At 34.4% G+C, this 20,467-nt stretch overlaps 1 protein-coding gene and 1 long non-coding RNA gene across 10 annotated transcripts in view; both read left to right on the top strand.

The window, feature by feature from the left end:
* The window catches only part of sppl3 (signal peptide peptidase 3), a 205,195-nt gene extending 202,551 nt beyond the window's left edge, over positions 1 to 2,644 (top strand). For 5 of the 6 annotated variants that reach the window (XR_015500352.1, XM_087269464.1, XM_087269462.1 and 2 more), the window contains one exon: positions 480 to 2,644. Coding sequence is in view for 5 of the 6 variants with exons in the window: in XM_087269464.1 (XP_087125590.1) it covers positions 480 to 551 (72 nt within the window). In the remaining variant the exon portion in view is untranslated. 6 annotated transcript variants of the gene reach the window in all.
* A 3,362-nt stretch (positions 2,645 to 6,006) lies between these two features.
* Positions 6,007 to 18,530, top strand: LOC141376340 (uncharacterized). Of its 4 annotated transcripts, none has more exons than XR_015500985.1 (5): positions 6,007 to 6,145; positions 6,249 to 6,362; positions 10,413 to 10,515; positions 14,053 to 14,243; positions 15,716 to 18,530. It is a non-coding gene; the product is annotated as an uncharacterized LOC141376340 (long non-coding RNA). The 4 variants fall into 4 exon arrangements; XR_015500982.1 differs by having other exon boundaries at positions 6,249 to 6,341; XR_015500984.1 differs by lacking the exon at positions 6,249 to 6,362 and having other exon boundaries at positions 6,007 to 6,160.
* The last annotated feature ends 1,937 nt before the right edge of the window (positions 18,531 to 20,467 follow it).

The following is a 20,467-nucleotide window of genomic DNA, read 5'->3' on the forward strand; positions in this document are numbered from 1 at the left end:
CTAAACTCTCCCACTCTATTTTTTTCTTTTGTTGTTAATTCCGGAGGAAAAACTTGCAAATAACACCGCTTTTCTCCGGTCTACCTCCGAAAGGAGCACCTCCAATTCACATTCTGTTCAAAGTTTCTCTTTTTGCTTGCTTTTGCCATTGCTTTTTCGTTGGGTTTTGCCATTAGCATAGTCATTAGCATATTCATACTAGGGAGGAGGCAGGGAGGGGTTTTGCGAAAACAAACTTTTCACAAAATTGCTGTTTGTGAAAGTTCCAGTAGATCCGCAGGTTCTGAAATTCACAAACCAGCCCATCTAACACCAACAACAGCACATTCAAGTCACATAAATCACCCTTTATCCGTTCTGAAGCTCATTCTAATATTAAGCAGGTCATCTTACCATATCTACATGCCGAAACGCATTGAGTCGCTGTCATAAGCTCAAGTGAACTGGCTGTAATTCTGTCCTCTTCTGTGTTTCCACAGGGGGACCTGCGGCGCATGTGGTCCGAGCCCTTTCACGCCAAATCCAGCAGCTCCCGCTTCCTGGAGGTATGATGCTGCTCCGGCCAGCCTCCCGAACTTACCAGAGAAAGAGAGAAAGAGAGAGGTCGGAAGAGAGGAACCGCACTCGTCTTCTCATCATCCCTCATTCCTTTTGTCATCCTCCAGCCAGCGGATGAACAGCCGTACGCGGACTTCACTGCCAGATGGATTCATGCGCTCCACACGTCTCCATAGCTCTCCTTTCCTCCTTTCTTCCTATTCATTCCATCTTTATCTCTCTGTCTCTCTCAGTCTCTCTTTCTTCTATCCCATCATCCCTTTTTCCTGTTTTACTGAACTAAGCTACACTTTTCCGGATCTGGACGTGACCGAAGCCTGTTTGAGCTCCACGTGTGTTTCCATTTGTGCCGTCTGGCTCCATTATGGATTTACAGACTGCGACTTCTTGATTATTTACTGATCTAAACGAAACTGTGGACGACGAACGTAGATTCCGCCACAGCTTGGGATGACGATGACCCTATATAAGGGACCAGCACACAGTAGAGGACAGCGTTGTTCCCCCCACCCCTTTCCTTCCCTCGTTCTCTCTTCCTTTTTCCCTGACAAATCCCCACCCGCATCCTTTCCTTCCCCCTCTAACAAGCCCTTCCTTCGCAGAAACATGTATTTTATTTAGAAAGATTTTATTCTTGGCATATACAGAAATGATGCATTATAAATTTTGAGGGCATACAGCTCTTTGTATATATGTGTACACATGTATTAGGGGTTATCATGTCGAGGTGCGAGTGTGCGCGAGATTGCGTGTATGTGTGTGAGTGCGTGTGCTAAAATGCATTTGAATGGAACTGTTTTTCGTTGCTTTTAGATCTCGTAAACGAAACAAAATGGAAATAATTTTCTTCCTTCACCTTTCTTCACCCCACCCTCCCCACCCCCAAACCCCTACAAATGGGCCTAACAGCTCTGCCTAGGTCACTTTTACTGCAAAATGGACCGTTTGCGCAACTCGGCCTTTGAAGCGAAGGGTGTGCGTGTGTTTACGTTTGTGTTTATGTATGAATGTATGCCGTCTCCTCCGTGGGCGCTGATTGGACCACTGAAGATGAGCTCTGTCGTGCTCCTGGAGGGACTCTTAAAGGATTGTACTAATTTAAATGGGCCGAGTTTTGTTTTCCACTAGTATTTCAAGCATTAATGTTTTTGTTTTCCTTCATTTGTAGTCATTCCTTCTACACAATTGGCTCTGATGAAACTGGAATCGAGGTGCGAGTTCTGTGTGATTGAGCGTAATGTTGTAGAAATAATGCATTTTGCTGGCTCAGTCTGTTTGCTTTTTTTCTTCTTCTTTCTTTTTTTTTTTTAACAGTTGTTACCGGTTTTTTAATCTGTTAGTCGTCTGGCCTTGCATGTCAATTGTACAGCGTGTCGTTCTTCAAAGCTGCGTTTTTTTTCAGGGCAGTCTCGCTCTGAAACTCTGAGATGCAGACACGTGGTCGTGGATGAAGAGTTGCACAAGAGGATTGATAAACGGACAGGGGTCTTGAGTCCCACGGCCAGCGTGGACCTCGCGCAAACATTGGCAGTGCGTTGTCTGAATATTCAATATGAACGTTTCCTTGGCAGTGGGACACACGGTTAACCTGAGCATCACAGACAGCATTTTATTCACAACAGCCCTCCTTGCTGTCCCTCTGCCACCCTTACAGACATTACCAGAAAAAAAAAGAACAATTTAAACTGACCATCATGGTGATCGCTTTAAAAATAATCTCAAATGTTCATTTTTTTTTAATGAAAACTTTGCTTTTTTTCTTTGTTTTTTTTCGGTTTGTTTTTGTTTTATCTCATCATTTGTATTTTTTTCTCCACTTTCCCCTTAATGCTGTGGATTTTCATTTTGTACTTTGGTCTTTTTTTTTCCCTCCCATCGTCCTCCCTGCCTGCAGAGGGCGCTAAGCTCTGTTGGGCTATCAACATTAACAGCCAAAAGGGTTCTGTATAAAAATTTGAATAAATAAATTAAAAAGTGTAGTGAAATGTGGATCCATATGAGCTGTACTGAGAACATTTCAGCTCTCATAACCTTCCCTTTCTTCTTAGTCAGGATTCTGCTGTAAATAAACATGACTCTAACTGTATTTCCAAGTCTCTCATTTCAGAGTGTGGAAACGTGAGCTACATCACATCTCCACAGCAAAACCCATACCACTGCTATAATTATTATTTCATTAAATATTTGTTAATTGTATTGGTTGTTTATTACTTTTTACCAGAGTTCTCACAGGTCATGGAATTTCTGGAATAGCATGTCATTTGAAGAGGTTTTGTTCATATACATTTATTACTGTTTACATGTACATTTAAGTTGGGCAATGGCAGAGAACATTTATTTTTCTATACCTTTTTTTATTTTATTTTATTTTATTTTTTTAGGTGAGATTGTGGCTCAGTGGTTAGCACTGTCACCTCACAGCAAGATCATCGCTGGTTTGAGTCCTGGCTGGATCAGTTTTCATTTATGTGTGGATGTTCTCCCCATGTTCGCATGAGTTTTCTCCAGGTGCTCTGGTTTCCCCCACAGTCCAAAAACATGCACTATAGGTGAATTAAATTCACTAAACTGGCTGTAGTGGATGTGTGTGAATGAGTGTGTATGGATGTTTCCCAGTACCGGGTTGCAGCTGGAAGGGCATCCGCTGTCTTAAACATATGCTGAATAAGTTGGCGGTTCATTCCGCTGTGACAACCCCTGGTAAATACAGGGACTAAGCTGTAGGAGAATGGGGGAAAAAAAGTGTTGCATGAAGAACTGTTACAAACAATTTATTTGTGTTTAATTTAAACAAAGTAAATTTGATAATGTTCAGCTAAATTTGTTTGTTTAAAATCAACCCAAATAAATTGTTTACAACCACTTAACGTAAAAGAATTGAGTAAATCCAAGGAATCATCTTTGAATAATTTTTTTCAGTATACTTCATGGTTTCATGCCTACTGTTACATGTATGGCTACATTGTAAAAAAAATAAAAACATTTGACTCAACATTTTAAGGCAACAAACTTCCGGACATTTTTGTGTTGACTCAACTTTCAACCCAATTACTGCACTTGACTATATTTAAGTTGAGGTAATCATCCGGCCATCACTGAAATCAAATGTGATCACCACAAACAAGTTAAATAAGCTTAACATGTCAGGATAATATACATTTTAGGAGCTTTGTCTTCAAACTGATCACTTCACATGCTGTTAAAAAGTAAACAACAGAAAAACTAAATGCTTAATTGAATCAACTACTTAAGGGAGGTCAAATAATGAAGAAACAGAGAGCCAAGCAAATCACTGAAAAAAATATTCAAAGATGAGTCCTTGAATTTACTGATTATTTTAAGTGTAAACAATTCATTTGGGCTGAATTTAAACAAATTAAGTTGAACTTTACTACATTTTATTTGTTTAAATTCAACACAAACAAATGCATACATCAACTGCAGACATCATTTTTTTCAGTGCACCTAAGAATTATTTTTTATCAAAATCAGAGGTAAATTATCCATTGCGGTTCTCATAGTGGCTGTTAAGTGAAGCAAAATGATACTGAAAAAAGAAAAACTAAATATTGATAAAACCATTTTGATATTATTCAAAGCACAACAGAAACCTGTTTTCTGTTCATTTTTAGTTGAAGTAATGTCTGGCCACTTGGTATTTGATTTAGAGTGGGAAATCTGCTTTACCATTATACAACGTTTTTTTTAGATACCTCTTGTTGCTGATTCCTGGTTGGACACTCGTTGACTCTGCCTCAGATTTGTGGACTGCATTCCTAATGTGAATCTCCTGTTCCAGCGCTGAAGATCTGGAGACTAGAGTTTATTGAAGGTTGAGATGATTTGTGTGCTTCTCAAGCTTTTGGAAGTAGTTTCATCACAAGATGGAGACACTGTGGGATGCACTACAAATGTCCGTATCAGCAGTCAGGTAGGCTGCGGGGTTTAAGAAAAGCTCAACTGCTGCCGATGAAATGTCAAGTTAATCTCCACGCACTTACACCTGAAGAGCGGATACAAGACAGAAGGCAGGCCAGCGTTCTTCAATAGTAGTTTATTATATTCTGCTGCTGTAGCTCATCTGCTTCAAGGTTTGTCGTGTAGTGTGTTTAGAGATGCTCTTCTTCAGATATCAGTTGTTTTGAATAATTCTTATTTTATTAACTATTGTCTTTTCAAGTCAAGTTTATTTGTGTACTGCGTAGTGCTCTTCACAGTAAGTACGGTTTCAATGCAAGTTTACAAAAGGTCTTTATCTTTTATCATCAACAAGGCATTTTCACTCAAAGAAACTTTTAAAATGCTATTTTCTGGAAGTTACAGCCATTCCTTTTACAGAAAAAGACAAGAAGATCTCTGTTGAGCTCAGTTTTTTTTAAGAGAAATACAAGTATGTTACTTTCAGATCTTTATTAATCATCCGTGAGTAAAAGTACATCTTTTAACTAAAGCATCCTAGCAAAAAAAAAAAAAACATCAAAGTAATCGTCTAAATGCAAAGTGAAATGCATTTCATATGATGGTCGGTGAAAAAGGGCGAACACCTATACAACAATCACTTGAAATAAATAAAATGAAACTAATAATATTAATAATCCACCTCACTGCATAAACACTCGTTTTTATCAATGAAAAGTCGAATATAATACTCCACTGTTGGTGACTAAAATTATCTGAAATTTAACAATGTTATACAGACAATTTTATAAATATTTGTAATATTTCATATAAAGCAACACAATCATTGCCTTAAAATGAACAGAAATTAACAGAAGTAATGAATATAAATAATAAATGAAGTATTTAAGCTATTTAATTATTTTTTTTTTACTTCATGTATTATCCATGACAAGCCTTGAACTAAATACTTGCGTTTTAAAAGGCTTTTGATGTATAATAAGCTCGTCGTTGCGTTTATTGATATTAAAATGTTTTTGCACATGTGAAACGATTCACTTTGCGTCCACCAGGTGTCACTGTAACACTACTTCACCACTGAGAACTGCATACAGCCTCCGTGTCCATTTTTTTAAATTTATAATATTAAACGCTAAAATGTATCTATTTATATTTAAACGTAAAATAAAATATTTGCAGTAGTGTAAGTTTGATGTGATAGCAATACTAAACAATATAAATACTTCCTAATGTAATTCGAATCAACACATGGATGTCTGATTATAATAATTATTGCATTGAAATGTTAAATGTTTATTTATTTTTTTTACTGTGAACTGTCTCTTTTTTGTTCATCTGTTTTTTTTTTATTGTCAAACTTGTACAATAACAGGGAAATATGACAATTATATTTCGTAACTGTAAATGTCACATACAGAAGGAAAAACAACTAATAATAATAACAGGAAAATAAACCAAAAAAATAAAATAAAATGTTAACGTTAAATGTTTTGTCTCGTGACCCAAAACTCGTTACGTCACAGCTCGGGTAGAGGTTGAGATTCGTCGAGGGAAAATGGCCGCTCATTTCATCTGTTGAAACAGTCGCTACAAAAAAAAAAAAAAAAAAAACTAGTCAAGTGGTAATCTTACTGCAGCTGTTAAACCTTTACTAACAACATGAGCCGTGGTTAGTGAACACTTGGTCAACAAGAATGATTTTAGCTGTAAAAGTTTTCACAGCGTTTTTTTAACTACTTAGTATTTGACCGAGCCTGTTTGCCTTTTTTCAGAGGAATCAACACACGGTAGAGGAGTTTTTTGAAGATGTCTCTTTCTGCATGTTAAGATGAGAAGAATATCCATAAAACATCACAAATAAACTTGCAAGTGGTCATATTAACCCTGTAAAGCCAATGAGTTATAGTCAGAAAAAATGTCAGTTTAATGGAAGTTTATAAACTTATTAAGAAAGATTATGTAGGTTTAATGTACTTCACAATTTGTTACATCATCTTTTATAGCTGAATAAGAACATGGGGCTCGCTGGCGATAAGGTGAAGCGAAAACAACAGTTTATTCATCTTCAGCAAATAATCAATAGTTCATTGATAAAATAATTTGAGCTAAAACAGTGCTGAATGATACAACGATGAACAGATAAATGTTCTTTAAAAATCATGGAGGATCATTTTAAGAAATCTTTTTAAAATGAAAGAATTTGTATAATCAATTAAGCCTAAATTATGTCTGTCAGTGTTCACATTAAAATATGGATAATACTTTTTCATTATTTTAAAATCAATCTTTTACCTTTAGTAGTTGACTTTAACAGTCAAACAGACTTTAACAGATTCTACTTTTTTAAGTAGAATCGTGGCTCAGAAAAAAAAGGCTGAACATGATTTGATTCATTTTGCAATTTCGTGCAACAATTGCTATATAACATGGCCAAAAATAGGATGAAGTTGTTGTTTTTTGGACAACATAATAGCAATATTTTCATATTTGGTACAATGACGCTGATTTTCAATTACAACGATTAAAAACATTTGCAACTGTGACATAAAAGAAGAAATTTAATTAGCTTGAATCAAATATTTGGTGCATTTGATTGATAATATAGAACAAAACCAATTTTAACATTTTACTCAAACCCAGAACTAATAAATCCCCCCCAAAATAGGAAATTGTCAAGTGGTTTCTTTTTTCCAGTTTTTTTTATAATGAATGAATGACAAATGGTCCTCAAACGCATGTTTCAGTACATTAAATGTTCATCATTAGATATATTTTTACACAAACCTAAATGATAGTTTAAATATGTTGGGCTTTTATGTTACACCTGGTTATTTACTTACTTCAAATTATAACAAAAAAAGGTCAAATCAGTTTTCTTTTGCACTGTGAAAAATTCTATTATCAATTCGTCTTGACAGCATACTTTAGATCATTACCTATTAAACTAAGTTAATAGTCTTCTAACTTAATTCTATAAGTTGTGCGTGCTGTTTTAAGTCAGTTTAACAAAATATAAGTTCAATGGACACATAAGGTTAATTTGATTCAGCTTAAAAGTTTAAGGCAACCAGGATTTGTTTTTACAGTGTGGACAAAGCATAACACAATGCAATATGATCATAAATGCAATCAAAAGCCCAATCATGATTTTTACAAGATAATATTTTGATGGGCGTGCAAATCTAAATGGCTTCATTCTAAATTTTGATCATCTTAAAATACCGCTATTTCAGTTCTGAAATATGTATGAGGTCATAAATAATCCGAGTACAGAAGGCATGTAGGTTACGTTCTGTATGTTTTGAGCTTACAGCACTGATGCTGATGGTGGTTTATGGGTTAATCTGCGGGTCATCAGGGTGGTTCTGGGGGTCATCGGGGTCAGAGAGACGCTGGACTGAGGAATTTGTAGGGTTCAGCCTTGTTCACACATTGACCAGAGCATCTTGGGACTCGGAGGTTGAACTGTACTGCGGTGTGAATGAGACTCAGTGGAAACTGCAGATGTCATTTAAAAACACTCCTTCATTTGTAGAAACAGACACATGTGAGATTCAATCAAAGGAGAGGCAAGAGTTGGCGAAGAGGCAATGCCTGTCCTATAATAAAGAGTTTTGCCTTCATAGAAATGACATCGTAGAAGTTTAAATTGCAACATTTCTTAATTTTTTTTACAATTATTTTTAGAATCAGTTTTTTTATTTTAATACTAAAACAATGCTAATTAAGTAAATTATTATATTATATTATATTATATTATATTATATTATACTATTCATTCATTTTCCTTCAGCTTAGTCCTTATCCAGCATACATTTTTTACACAGCGGATGCCCTTCCAGCTGCAACCCAGTACTGGGAAACATCCATACACACTCATTCACACACAGACACTATGGCCAATTTTGTTTATCTTAGTCTTTGGACTGTGGGGGAAACTGGAGCATCTGGAGAAAACCTTCCCTATTATGGGGAGAACATGCACACTCCAAACAGAAATGCCAACTGAACTGACCCAGATTTAACCTAGTGACTTGATGTGAGGCAACAGTGCTAACCACTGAGCCACCGTGTCACCCCATATTATATTATATTATACTATCTTATATTATATTATATTATATTATATTATATTATATTATATTATATTTTTTCTTTTCGACTTAGTCCCTTTGTTAATCTGGGGTCGCCACAGCGGAATGAACCGCCAACTTATCCAGCATTTGTTTTACGCAGCGAATGCTTTTCCAGCCGCAACCCATCACTGGGAAACATCCACACACACACTCATTCACACACACACTCATGTTGATTTTGAATAATTTGAAGTACCAGCAACAACTAAATAAATGTACATCAATCACAGTTGTATAAAAAATATGAAAATGATAAAAGTTTGTAAATTTAATTCATTCAAACCTTTCGGACAAATTGAAATGCTATTTTAATAAAACTAAAACAACTTATTTTTTTATACTGTAAATTTTATTTTATACGCAGGTTTACAATTTTTTTTTTAAAGTAAATTCAGCAGATCACTTTATTGCCTAAAAACTTGATGTTCAACATTGTAAAAAATCAAGTAAGTCAACTTAGAAGTTACAATGAGTTTAGTAATTTATTAACATTAAAACCAACATTTTGCTTTTTATGGCCACAGAAAAAAATATATTTAAATCGTAAGAGTGTCTCAGAATTTTATAGGAATTACTGTGTTTATGTTTAAATAAATGCAGCCTTGGTGAACATAACAAATTAAACAACAAAAAAGAGCAAATACTAAAACAATAAAAGAATGCTTTAGTTTAATTTGTTTCAAGGCATTAATATATTTTTATAGTTGATTAATTATATAACAAACATTACTGAACAAATAAACGTTTGATCTTTTTTTCATTTCTGTGTAAAAAAATACATGGTTTTGCTTAAATTTAGTTGACTATAAATAACCTTTTGCCTCTTTTGAACTTAAATAACATTAAACTGACTTAAAAACAGGTTGTATAACTTAAAAAATAAATAAGAAACCTGATTACCTTTGTTTAATATGTTATAATTCACATGAAAACGAAGGACGTGTTGATCATATAATTTATTTACAATATATACTGGAATACAAAATATTACTGGAATGTTTCATTCTGAATTTGGGACAAATACAGACAAACCTATAATCATTCATTCATTCGTTTTCCATTCAGCTTAGTCCCTTTAATAATCTGGGGTCGCCTCAGCAGAATGAACTGCCAACTTATCCAGCATGTTTTACGCAGCGGATAGCCTTTTAGCTGCAACCCATCACGGGAAAACATCCATACACACTTATTCATACACTACAGCCAATTTAGCTCACCCAATTCACCTGTACCACACGTCTTTGGACTTGTGGGGGAAACCGGAACACCTGGAGGAAACCCACGCAAACGCGGGGAGAACATGCAAACTCCACACAGAAATGCCTACTGTCCCAGACAGGACTCGAAACAGCTACCTTCTTGCTGTGAGGCGATTGTGCCACCATGCTGCCCAAACCTAATCAGTGGGTTAAAAATGTTTATTGAAGGTTATAACATTTATGGCCACAGGTTTAGTAAAGTAACTAAAGCACTTTTTAAAAAAAACACTATATAATATTCTGGATTAACCATTCGCACATAAGTCAATTATTTTTTCTGAGAATTGAACATTAACTGACATAAAATCCCCAAATGATAAACAATCCATTTAAATGGTGTGCAAGAGAAAGAAACACAAATGAAACAGTACATTCATTAGCCCCACAGAACTCTTACCTGTTTCATTTCTGCATGAATGACAAGTATGCAGGTTAAAACTGTGCAGACACAAGTTTTAGGCGCAGGTTTGTCTCCTCCTCGACCCTCAGGCTCTCTGGGCTGGTCTGGATCTGCTCTCTGACCTCTGTCTTCATTCCTCAGGTCTTCTGTGAGGAATTCCTCTGAAGTTCACTTAATGGACGCCACCGAGGAGCTGCTGACAAACACATGGTGCGCAGAGGACTCACAGCGCTTAAACTACAAGGTTATGGTTGATGCATGTGGACACACTGTAAACACATATTTGTGGTTGACTTAAAAGATTAAGTTGAATCAAAGTAACCTTACAAGTTGTTTTAACTTAAATTGCAGTAATCAGACCTACAGCAGCATGCATGATAATAAAAGAGCATGGTCACATATTTTATATATATATATATATATATATATATATATATATATATATATATATATATATATATATATATATATATATATATATATATATATATATTACCGTTCAACAGTTTGGGATCAGTTTTTTTTTTTTTTTAAAGAAAGCTGTTCTATTCATCAAGGTGGCATTTAATAAATATTAATTTTTTTTTGTTAATTAACATTTTAAATAACTGCTTTCTTATTGTATGTAGTTTTAAATGAAATTATTACTCTAGTCATTATTGCTTTATTGCCATTAATAATAATATTAATAATAATAATAATTAATATCAGACTGATTTGTAAATGATCATGTGACTGAATACTGGAGTAATGACGCTGGAAATTCATCTTTAAAATCACTGAAATTAATTATTAAATGATAAACCACTTTTAAACATTTTCAAAAGTTATATTATAGTGCAATAACATTTCACAGTTTTACAAACTGTACTGTATTTTTGATTTAATAAATGCAGCCTTGGTGAGCAGGAGAAGCTTATTTAAAAAATCATGAATAATTTATCATGTTTTTGAGAATTTTAGCTGATGTAATTTATCAGCATTTCAGAAGTTTGTGAAATGTTTAATTAACTCAAATTCACAGTTCAAAGTTCTTGGATGGTTGTGCATTTGGCAGTTTGAGCTATTATTTAGTTTCTCTAATGAAAGTAATTTACACTGCAAAATTCATTACAAGCTGTTAAAGACAAACAAGGATTTTTGAGAGAAAAATTAAGAAACTATCAAAATGATTGAAATATTGCAACACCTTTATAATTATTATAGATACCATTCAATGGGGTATATCATCATTTCATGATGAATTATGAAAATGAATAATAAGGAAAACTTATAACTGAATCAAATGTTTTAACTGAATTATTTTTTTAGAAACAAAAGGCTGTTTTAAATAAATGCTGTCCTGCTTTATTAAAGAGCTTATGTTAAGATTATTTATTAAAGAAAAATGTAAAAGATCAAGTTTGAGACACAGAAAACAAAGTGTGTTTGTTTGTTTGATAATTTATTTATTTAGATACACTGAAATTTTAAAAATATTATTATAAAAATATAAATGGGCTATATGCACAGCTAGTGTTTTTCAGGCAGTGATAAACTACTGGTGAAAGCTTAATGTGGCTGTTTTGAATTTCATAAGGTTTCTTTTTGATGTTGTAATGTAATTATAGTACATCAGGTAAATAGACATAAGCATCCATTTGGTTGTTAAAGCGTAAAAAAAGATGAAAGACCGTTTAAACGTAGGCGCTGTCATTAGCAGCAGGCTAGTGCAGAAATTCCATTGAAAATACTGGGGTAAAATTAATTTCTATATTTTAAAGACATTGGGCTCTATTTTGACGGTCCATGCGCAAAGCGCAAAACGCAGGGCGCGATTGCTTTCAGGGCGTGTCAGGACGCGTTTTTGCTAATTTAAGGACGGGAAATCTGCCTTGCGCCAAGGCGCATGGTCTAAAAGGGTGGAGTTTATTTTCTTAATGAGTTATAGGTGTGTTTTAAGAATCTCCCATTCCCTTTAAGAGTCAGCTGCGTCGCGCCAAGAGCTCATTCGCTTTTTACAGGACGCAAAGTAAGTCTAAGTGGAAAAAATGAGCATTTCACAAGCAAACAGTTAACAGTTAACAGTTTTTAACAGAAAACTGTTAAACAGAGCATCTACTGCGTGAGAATGAGAGATAATGGATCACTTTCACTTTTGCTATTGGATAGGGAAACCTTTACGCACAGACATCAATTAGTCTCTAAATAAATACTTTTGTTTGTTAAGCACAAATATTCGTTTCAAAACTATTTCTAAATTCAGTTCTAATTTACAGCAAATGAATAAATGAATAATAATAGCAAAATGTGCTCAAAAACCTGAGTTATATCCTAAAACACATGCTGTGCCCCATATGGTCTAAAACCTGACAGGTGGGCAAATCTAAGCTTGTTTTTAATAAAACAAATATACATATGGATATAATAAATAATACTGCTAATAATAATAACATTATACAAAAGCAAATTGTTATGAATGAACTGAAAAAGCCTCCCGAGATGAAGAAGACATAAAAGCAGTGGTTTTTCATATTTTTGTAGGCTAGAAAATAATATGTTTTGTAATATTTTAATCCTTTATATTTATATGCTATATCTATTCTTATTATATCCTATATATATCCTTAATATTTACATTTTTTCATATGTAAAGATATCTGCCTACTGCTCTCTTGTGCGTATTAAGCAGTGCGTAAGCGAGGCGCAACTCTGCGCCGGAGTTTAGACCGGGTTAGTTTTGGTCTAATGAAAAATCTATTATAGCTTTTCAAAATAGCGACGCGCCAGCGGTCCGCCTCAGAACGCCTTTCTTTTTAGACCAGAACGCCTATGGGCGCACAAATGAGCGCTAATGCATTTGCTATTTAAACAGCGTAGCACAACGCCTCAAAACGACTCTTGCGCCAAGCTGAAACTACCAAAAGACTACTGCGCCAAGCCTTGCGCCACACTGCGCCGGGTGTATGATAGGGCCCATAGTCTGGAAAAATATAATTTAATGCAGGAATTCTCGTTTGGTCTGACACCCACTTAATTCTTGTATCTCAGCCAGGCAGTGAAGATCATGAAGGAACGAGATCTTGAATGAAGCGATTTTACCGGAAGCTCTGGGGCTGGCTGACTGAAATTAAAAGTCAGTGTGCATATACCCCATTGTAAAAATTTCTCTGATATTTACAGTAATTTCTGTGTTCATGTTTGAATAAATGCAGCATTGGTGAACATAAATTAAATAACATAAAAAGAGTGAATAATAAAACAATAACAAATTATTTATTTGTTTTAAGGCATTAATATGCTTATAGTTAATTAATTAAATACCAAGCATTACTAAACAAAAAAACGCTTGATCTGTTTTGTTTTTCTTTTTTTTCCAATTCCTTCATTCTGTGTAAAACTTTACATGGTTTACATAGTTGAATCCAAATACCCTTATGCCTCATTCGAACTTAAATAACATTAAACTGATCTAAAAACAGTTTGTAAATCTCAAAAAAGCTTTGTTTAATATGTTATAATTAACATAAAAACAAATGACTTTGATCATGTAATCTTGTTTACAATGTTAAGAAAATAAATTGCTAGAATGTTTCATCCTGAATTTGGGATAAATGATCAAACCTACTCAGAACTTTTATTGAAGATGAAAACATTTAACTGTGCATATTTGAGCTACATTTGGGTTGAAACATTTTAGTGTTCAAACGCCTCAACCATCTGATTATTTCATATGATTGTTTGTATTTTATCTGTCTGTTTGGTGTTAGAATATTACACCAACATTTGTCGATTGCTTTAGGAATGAACAGCGTGAGTGTTAAAAGGCAGAGTGAGCCGAATGAATGTTCACACCTCCAGTCCAGAATGCTGGAATCCCCCTGCAGAAAAAGCTGATGTTTGGTGTCACGTTCAGCCCAAAAACCTCCTCTCCGCCTCCCACACAGCTGGAATGCTGGACATGAGCTGACAACAGCCGCTCCAGAAGCACAGGTGAACAGAGCACACACAAACTTACACTGCTCATCCATTACAATAACAATCACAAACGTTTTTTATGCCTAAAATGTCATGTTTAAATATGCAAATGAAACGTTTTAATTAAATATGAACTTATTTGCATATACAGTTGTAGTCAGAATTATTAGCCAGCCTTTGAATTATTTTTTCTTTTTTAAATATTTCCCAAAAGATGTTTAACAGAGCAAGGAAATTTTCACAGTATGTCTGATAATATTTTTTTTCTTTTGGAGAAAGTCTTATTTGTTTACTTTTAGCTAGAATAAAAGCAGCTTTTATTTAAAAAAAAAAACTTTTTAGAGTCAAAATTATTAGTCCCTTTAAGCTATATTTTTTTCGATAGTCTACAGAACAAACATTTGATATACAAAAACTTGCCTAATTACCCAAACCTGCCTAGTTAACTTAATTAACCTAGTTAAGCCTTTAAATGTCACTTTAAGCTGTATAGAAATGTCTTGAAAAATAGTCAAATATTATTTACTGTCATCATGGCAAAGATTAAATAAATCAGTAATTAGAAACGAGTTATTAAAACTATTATGATTAGAAATGTGCAGAATTTTTTTCTCTCCATTAAATGGCAATTAGGGGGCTAAAAATTCAGGAGGGCTAATAATTCTGACTTCAACTGTATTTCTAGTAAAACTAGCATTTCCAAATGTTTTGGTATTCATTTTTTTTTTTTTTGGACATATTAGACTCAACGTTTTTTGTTATTTATAGAGAGAAGATTTTGGAAATCTCTATTTATCACTGCATAATTCAGAAATACTGATTAGAAAATAAAAGACATTTTATACTTCTTTTGTACAATAAAATATTGTCTACATTTAAGAGATTTAAATATGGATATACCCATGTTTAAATACCTCCAAAATACAGATATGAAAAAACTGTGAAGTGTGGTGTAAAAGTGCAGCTGAAGTGGAGATTTATTGCAGGAGAAAAAAGAGAACAACATTTAAATTTACAGACATAAACCACTGACATGTAACAGAAGAAACATTTTTCATTCAAATCTGAATATAAATATAGCAACAAAAAAAAGCATAACTTTGGATGAAGTCAGAATCAAAAATTTTTTTTTTACATATTAAGGTCAAAGTTGTAAGCAGCAGACTTTGGCAATGTTGTTTCATCACTGTATATAATCAAGCAAATTATATATGAACATATTCCTGAAATGAAAAAAAACTGTGACATTTGGTGTATGAATGGGCTGCTGAAGTGGAGATTTAGTGCAGGAGAAGAGCAAAGTCAGATTTATATAAATAATAATTGAAACACAAAGACAAACAGATAAAGTGCAACAAAAGAAGCAATTGAACGTGTGTTTCAGGTGTTTTCTGTACATGAAAATGAAAAAAGCATTTAAGAAAATCAAAAATAGCTCCGAATCTCAGATTTGACGATGCCTGAAAAAACAATGTTTTTGCCTGCAGTGTTTTGCATTAGGTGAAACAGGGGGAGGGGAAGAGAGACAGAGAGAGGCGTCCCGATAAACTGGAGGTGGACTCTTAACTCCATAAACATAGATGCAGAACCTCAAAGCGGTTCGCATCCCGTTCGCAACACCACCCACTGTGATGCCGAGACCAGAAGCACATCCATTACCCTTCTGTTCAGCTTAAGGAAATTATCAATGAGTGTCTGTCAGCGGCGTTCAGAGGGAGAGAGAGAAAGAGAGAGGAAAAGAGAGAGAGAGGGCAGCAGGGAAAGGTGAAAGGCCAGAGGAAGTAGGGAGGAACATTTTTGGAGGAAGGGAATCGGGGAAAAGAAAGAACAATCACAAAACTCCGTACCTCCCATCCAGGTCTGAAAGGTTTCTCTGTTTGCAACAAATGCTTCAGGTAAAAAAGCGAGCAGGAAGCCTTTCAATTAATTAAAGGATGGGATGGAGATTTGTATGAACATTCAGAATGTTTTACAACGTAAAAAAGATTCTTTTAGGGGAAAAAAACTTGAGGGAAAATGTTTTTTTTTTTTAATCCTTTCTACTTTAGTTATTTGGTTGTAAATGCTTTTAAAGAAAATCTGAAATACCTAAACCAAGAATGTAGCATAACAAGATGAAAGGGGCTTTTAAAACATTAAAACAATTATAAAAAGAAAAACATACATTTTAAGCCTGATTTGCAAAAGACACCCAATGTCTTTTATACTAAAATGCTGTATAGTGTATGTACAAAGAAATCTGATTCAGACTAAACAGGAAACAAGACTGAACGATTCAATTAAAATGAATCTTTACACTTTGCTGCTATCTTTCAAAACAAAGTAAGTGTGGTGTTTGATTTTTACACAGATTTATTAGTTACATTGAACGATGGTAGAACAATATTTTAACTGTTACACATTTCTATGTACAATAAACACTTTTGTACATTTAACTTCATGTAAACACCAAACAAAACATCTCATGCATGTCTTCCTGAACTAGCAAGAATTATTAAATTCATTTCATGCCATAAAAAACTTTTAAATTGAACTTTCAAATACTAAAAGCACAACTGTGTTCCTTAATGTTCTCCCTATTTATAATTATGACATCTTGAAATTATTAGATAAATAAACAATTACATTTTGCCTGGGAAGCAGATTTTTTTTTACTAAATCTAAATGTACATTTCCATATTCACAAATCTATTGGAATCAGTGCAGTTAATTACATGCAAAAGGTTTATCTAACATATAATTGTTTCCATAATTTCTGTGCACATCTTTTGTTACTAATTACAATTTTATAATCATTGTAGAGCTACAAATAATTATTACTGATTATCAGATTATGTGAGGCGTCTGTCACACTATAAAATCAATTACTAAAAGCGTAAAATCGATGAAATCCATCACAAATAATTAGATATGTCTGTATAAAGTTTCTAAATCATTCCTTCAGCTTTAATATGACTAATTCAAATATTTCAGATTGAGAACAGTACACAACATCTATACATTTATTCAAGTCTTTTAGAAACATTCAGTTAACTAAAACTAAAAAAAGTAACTGGAAAAGTAATTTTTCTTCCAAACTGTGCTCATTTAATGTATTCAAATGCATTTCATTCAACACAAATGTAAAAAAAAATGTTTACATAATTCTTGCTTTAGAAAAATGATTTATTTGTGCTTTCTAAAAGAGTTAAAATGATTAAAAAAAACATTTCCATCAACCTTCATAATAACAAATACAATCATGCATTTTGTAAGCTCTTTCAGAGTTGCATATGAAAATAAACTCTTTGTTTAATTGTTTTGATTAATGTAGAAATGTTTATTTTTCTTGGTGAAATTATTTAAAAAGGAGCAACCATTGAAATTTTCTGTGCATGTTTTTTAACCCTTGAACAGCGTGACATGATAACCTTACAACCTTTAAACAAAATACACCTACAGAACATGAATTCAAATGATTTACAGAACTCCGCGTATACGACTTTTAAAAGCATGTAAGACTAGCCGAAAAGCCGCTGATAATAATTAATTTTTAACATGAACACGATTAGCAAATGGTGGATCTGGAGTTAGTTACAAGCGAAAGACCGAGTCAGGACGTCCCTGCTAGTTTCACCCGCAGCCTGTTGAATGCATTGGCCACATCAAACACTTTTAAGCGCACAATCAGATCCCTTCAGATTGGGGGACAGAGAGAGGGAAGGGAGGGAAATGTGCCCTTTCTCACCAAACAATACCATTATTTCAGCTCCCTTGGCCAAGAATGCCACATTTCACAGCCCACTACCCTCCTCCAGATGTCAATCAAAGCTCACTGGCCACTCAGGCTCCGCCTATAATCTGCCAAAGTCCAGCCCACCAATGTTGCTCATCCCATAAAATCTATACCATAGTATGTTTTCAGTTGTAAATGAAAAAATGTCAATAAAAACAGGTTTAGTTGTTAGACTTCAGAATGTTGTATTGATTTAGTGTTGCTTGTTTGTGTGAAATCGGTTGCTGAAGAAAAGTTAATGTGAATTTAGAAGTTTTTTTTTTATGCAAATAGAATTTAAAAAAAATTAATTATACAATCAATACAGGTCCAGGTTACTGCTGGTGTTTGCACCAAATCAAACTTACAAAGGGCAATTTATAAACAAAATTAAATGCAATCAACGTGTACTGTTTCAACTAACTTCTGTCAAAATTAATTGTGAGAATCTCAACCTATGTCAGGATATTAATCAATTAAAATGTTGTATAAATATATATCATTAAAGGAATTTAATGATTAATAGAGGTGGCTCAAAAAGAACAAAACGAGAAAGGTATGAGGAAATTCAATTAATGACTGTTTGCAATACTGTGTAATTTTGGGTCTATTTAATAAAACGTAAATGTACAAATAGAATCAAAACAATTAATGTGTCAATGTTATGTAAAAATCATGTGAAAAGAAGAGATAAGGAAAAGAAGATGAAGTTGAAGTAATAAACTAATGATGTGTGTGATAATGGGCTGGGGAAAATTATAAGATCGTGCTTCATCCCGCTCTATTTTGTTTAAATAATTGTTTTGTGTATGATTTTTCTGTTCGAACTGAATAAATCAAATCAAATTGTCAGAATATGGGTGAAGCAATGTTCACATGTCATTTACCATTAACAGTTATACAGAGAGACTACTTATCAAAAACTAAATCAACACAGTTAACTTATGAAGACATTTAAAAGTGATCGTACAAAAGTTTATTGCATTTCAGATTTTTTAAAAGTTCTTGCTAATGAGTGGGTAAAACCTAGTTATGGTTATTATATAGGCATATATATATATGAGAAAAAAATGCACTTTTTGTGTGACATTAGACAATCTAATGCATTATATCAGATCTGCAACTCTGTATGTTAAGCAGAGCATTAACACATCCTCACAAATGTGAATGTTTCTTAAAAACACTGGCTACGTAAAAGCATGTAAAATATGTCAAATAATTATATGAAAGTAATTAAAAATCTATAAAATAGTAAAAGCTCTATAACAATGTAAAAGCTCTATGTAAAATACATTAAACTCATCTCCTTCATGTCCTAAAGTTTTGCACTAAATCTGCAAACAATCCAATAGAATAATAAAACCAAACGGAAATGAGAAATGTTTATCATCGATAATCATCCAGCGGACAAGCGTAATCAGTGCTGTCGCCTGTGATGTTGAGCGCTGATGGCAAATTTGTGAATGAGACAGTTCGTCGCGTATTTGTTGCTCAATTAAAGTATGCAGCGGCGCTATCGGTTTGCCGTCCAATCACCGCGCGAGTCAGAGCGCCAAGGAGCTACGCATTCAGCCAATGGCGAGTCGCACGGCACAGACTAGCGCAGCAGCTCACCAGTCAGCGCCGCGCATGCAAATGAGGCATTTGCTCCGGCTGGATCTGAATGTCAACTAGTCAAAGATGGAGTCTGACGCTGGAAGGCCGTGAGGCCGCGAGTCTCTACATTTGCTCATTTATTTCGCAGAGTCGCGCGGTGAGATTTTAACTTAGCGCTCTTTAAAACCGACAGTTTTATTACGTTTACCGTTTGAAAAAGGACCGAAGATGAAGGCGTCCAGGTTTTGCACATTTTTCCTCAACTTTTCTTCTTCTCTCACTCTCCCTCTTTTCTCTGACGGAGTGTCCCTCCCTTGGTTCGCTGCCATTCATGAATTTGGGGGTTCACTGTGTGCTCTTCATGTTTTCGGGACGATTGGGCGGGAATGGCGGGGTCTGTAGGGCGCAAAGGAGAGTTTGGATGGATGGGACCAATCCACTCGCCTCATTTTCATGCGCATCAGGACCGTGTGTCAGGCATCAACCCGCGGGTACGAGAGCCTCTCAGTGCTGAGCTGTGTTTGTGTTTGAGAAAGCAGACGAGGATCAACCAATTGTCGCCTTTTAAATCTACGCGCTGATAATGTGCTCAGGTACGACTGACCCTTTAAACGGTAAATGTAAACACGCTGCCGTTATTATCTGTAATTTCGTTTGTGTGCTGAAGTTAAGTTGGGATTTTGATGCTTTACATTTAATGCGAATCAAAACAAACACGTGAGTGTGGTTAGTTCGGCTTACTTTTATGTAGTTAACTGATTTATAACGCGTGCGATGTGAATATCAATAATCGCAGAATTAATGAAGAGTCGATTGTAATTCGGGAAGTTTGTTATGGTTAGCAACAAGTCTGAAAATGTTCATGCAAATTATGCTACGTGTTAAAAGC

This window comes from Danio rerio, chromosome 10 (assembly GCF_052040795.2).
Source record: "Danio rerio strain M-AB ecotype USA chromosome 10, GRCz13ab, whole genome shotgun sequence".
Classification (NCBI taxonomy): Eukaryota; Metazoa; Chordata; class Actinopteri; order Cypriniformes; family Danionidae; genus Danio; species Danio rerio.